The 2,398-nt window shown below is 47.3% G+C and overlaps 1 protein-coding gene across 1 annotated transcript; it reads right to left on the bottom strand.

The window, feature by feature from the left end:
- Positions 1-721: 721 nt before the first annotated feature.
- LOC135196686 (cilia- and flagella-associated protein 251-like) lies at positions 722-2,173 on the bottom strand. Its single transcript, XM_064223517.1, has one exon. It carries the CDS (start codon positions 2,171-2,173, stop codon positions 722-724), a length of 1,452 nt encoding a protein of 483 aa, XP_064079587.1.
- Between the last annotated feature and the right edge of the window lie 225 nt (positions 2,174-2,398).

Genomic DNA, 2,398 nt, shown 5'->3' with positions numbered 1-2,398 from the left:
CCTGCCTCCACGTAGTTGTTGGCTCTCATACTGAGAGCTGGTCCTCCTACCTCCACATAGTTGTTAGCTCTCATACTGAGAGCTGGTCCTCCTACCTCCATGTAGTTGTTGTCTCTCATTCTGAGAGCTGTTCCTCCTGCCTCCAAGTAGTTGTTGGCGCTCATCCTGAGAGCTGGTCCTCCTGCCTCCAAATAGTTGTTTGCTCTTATCCTGAGAGCTGGTCCTCCTGCCTCCGAATACTTGAGAAGTTCATCCTCCATCATACCATCGTTGGTGGCGTCTTATCCCATGACTTGCTCTTAATTGTCATTGGAATCTCTCGCGTTTCTCAAACGTTGTAACTTTTCTTTCAGGTGCAACTGGTGCCTATCTGAAGCTTCAAATAACTTGCTGAGACAATCTTCCACTTCCTCAGAGTGATTTGCGTAATCCTTGGCAAACCACTCCTGGAAATAGCCACGTCTCTCTTGCAATCCTCGTTCTCACGTTCTAGTGTGAGAATGTGACGGGCCATCGACTCCTTCTCATTTCTCATCTCGTCGCGGACTAGAAACGCTTGGGTCATCTGCCTCCTGAGGGTCTCCATCTCCTTTGAAATTAAACTTTTCTCCTTCTTCTCCTTGCTTTCTTTGTCAGCCATTTCTCTCCTCAGCCTTTTGGTCTCTTCTTCCAGGACTTTATTACGTTCTTCGAATATTCTAAATAGTTCGTTTTTTGTTTTTTATGATTGATTTCCTTCAAGGCTACCTTCAACTCGGAGTTCTTCATTCCTGACTGTATAGACTGTCCTTTCCCATTCTTGGAAATCGGATTCCTGCTGCCGTCTCTCCTCTTCCATTTCCAGAAGCTTCTTCTTCAAACGGCTGATTAGATCGGCTTGTTTATCTATAATGTTCTGCAGTTCAGCGACTTCAGTGCCTCCTTGTACTTCAGAAGGCACCTGTTCTTTCTTCCCAGTTCTCGTTTCTTCTAAATTTTCGACCTCCTCGGTTAATTTTCTAACTTGACATTCTAGTTCCCTTTCCCGCCTCTTGCATTCCAGCAAGGCATCGTTCAGCTTACTATTCTCTCCTGCAAGGCTTTCAAACTCTGTTCTAATATTGTTCATCTCTATGTCCTTCTTGTTTTGCAGTTCCTCAGTCAAATTCAGGTGGTCCAGTCGTTCCTTCTGCAGCTTCTCATTCTCCCTCGCGAGTCTGTCCATCTCCCAACGCATCGCGAGAACTGCCTCGAGGACATCATTCCTCCTGCGACCACACACCAGCGATGGCCTTGGGAATTCGCTGGAGGCTGTGGAATCATTCATGAACTGCCCCAGAATTTCCAGGAACTCGTCGTGATCATCTTCATCTTCTGGTTTCTCTTTCTCTCCCTCCTTCTCCTCCTCGGAATCTTCTTCATATTCTTCGATTGTCTCCTCCTCTGTGGAGTCTTCATTCTGTTCGACTCTCTCCTCGTCTGTGAAGTAATCATCATTGTCTACTGTCTCCTTCTCCTCAGAGTCTTCTTCCTGTTCGACTGTCTCCTCTACTGTCTCCTCCTCCTTGGAGTCTTCATCCTGTTTGACTGTCTCCTCCTCTGTCGAGTCATCATCCTGTTCGACCGTCTCCTCTGCTGTCTCCTCCTCCTTGGGGTCTTCATCCTGTTTGACTGTCTCCTCCTCTGTTGAGTCATCATTCTCTTCTACTATCTCCTCCTCCTCCTCCTCCTCTTCGTCGTCGTCGTCGTCCTCCTCCTCGTCGTCGTCGTCCTCCTCCTCCTCCTCCTCCTCCTCCTCTTCATCATCGTCTTCCAACGTCGCCTGAACCTCCATTCGATGTCTTGCCTCAAGATCTACAATCTTCCTAACATGGAAGTCATCCAAGGCCTCATCAAATCCTTCCTCTTTCTCGTCCAAAAGTTCGGTGTCGTCCATGATGTTAGTGTTTTTCCAAGAAGTCGATCTCCTCTTCAAGTAAGAGAAGGTCGTCCATCCAAGTAATAAAAGAATAACCGCTGCTCCGAAGAACAGCGCCAAATTATTAACAAGATTTCCGCGGGGGACGGTTCCGTCCCCGCGGCCAGGTTCAACAATTTCAGTGGTGGGTTCCAACCAGCGCTGAGCCTTCAATGCATTCATACGATGAATGCGGAGCTCTAAGCTGGTCACTACTTCCTCTACTTTCATGCACATTAGAGCGATAATAAGAATAGCTTCAATCATATTGAATATATGTTAAAATACATGTCAAATATAGCAGCACGAGGTATGCTTAGATTCTGAAACTGCCACCGAGCTTCAGTTGCAGTCCAAGTCTCCACGGAGCCAGTTAGGATCTTCGGGGTCTTCTGGAGGAAGGCTCCGGAGATGGAGAGGGAGAAATCCCCCAGAATCCCTCTTTTTGTCATGTTCGTTTCC

Source organism: Macrobrachium nipponense, chromosome 18, assembly GCF_015104395.2.
Source record: "Macrobrachium nipponense isolate FS-2020 chromosome 18, ASM1510439v2, whole genome shotgun sequence".
Taxonomy (NCBI): Eukaryota; Metazoa; Arthropoda; class Malacostraca; order Decapoda; family Palaemonidae; genus Macrobrachium; species Macrobrachium nipponense.
Note: the sequence above shows the minus strand (reverse complement) of the source record. Positions and strands in the feature narration are given on the sequence as shown.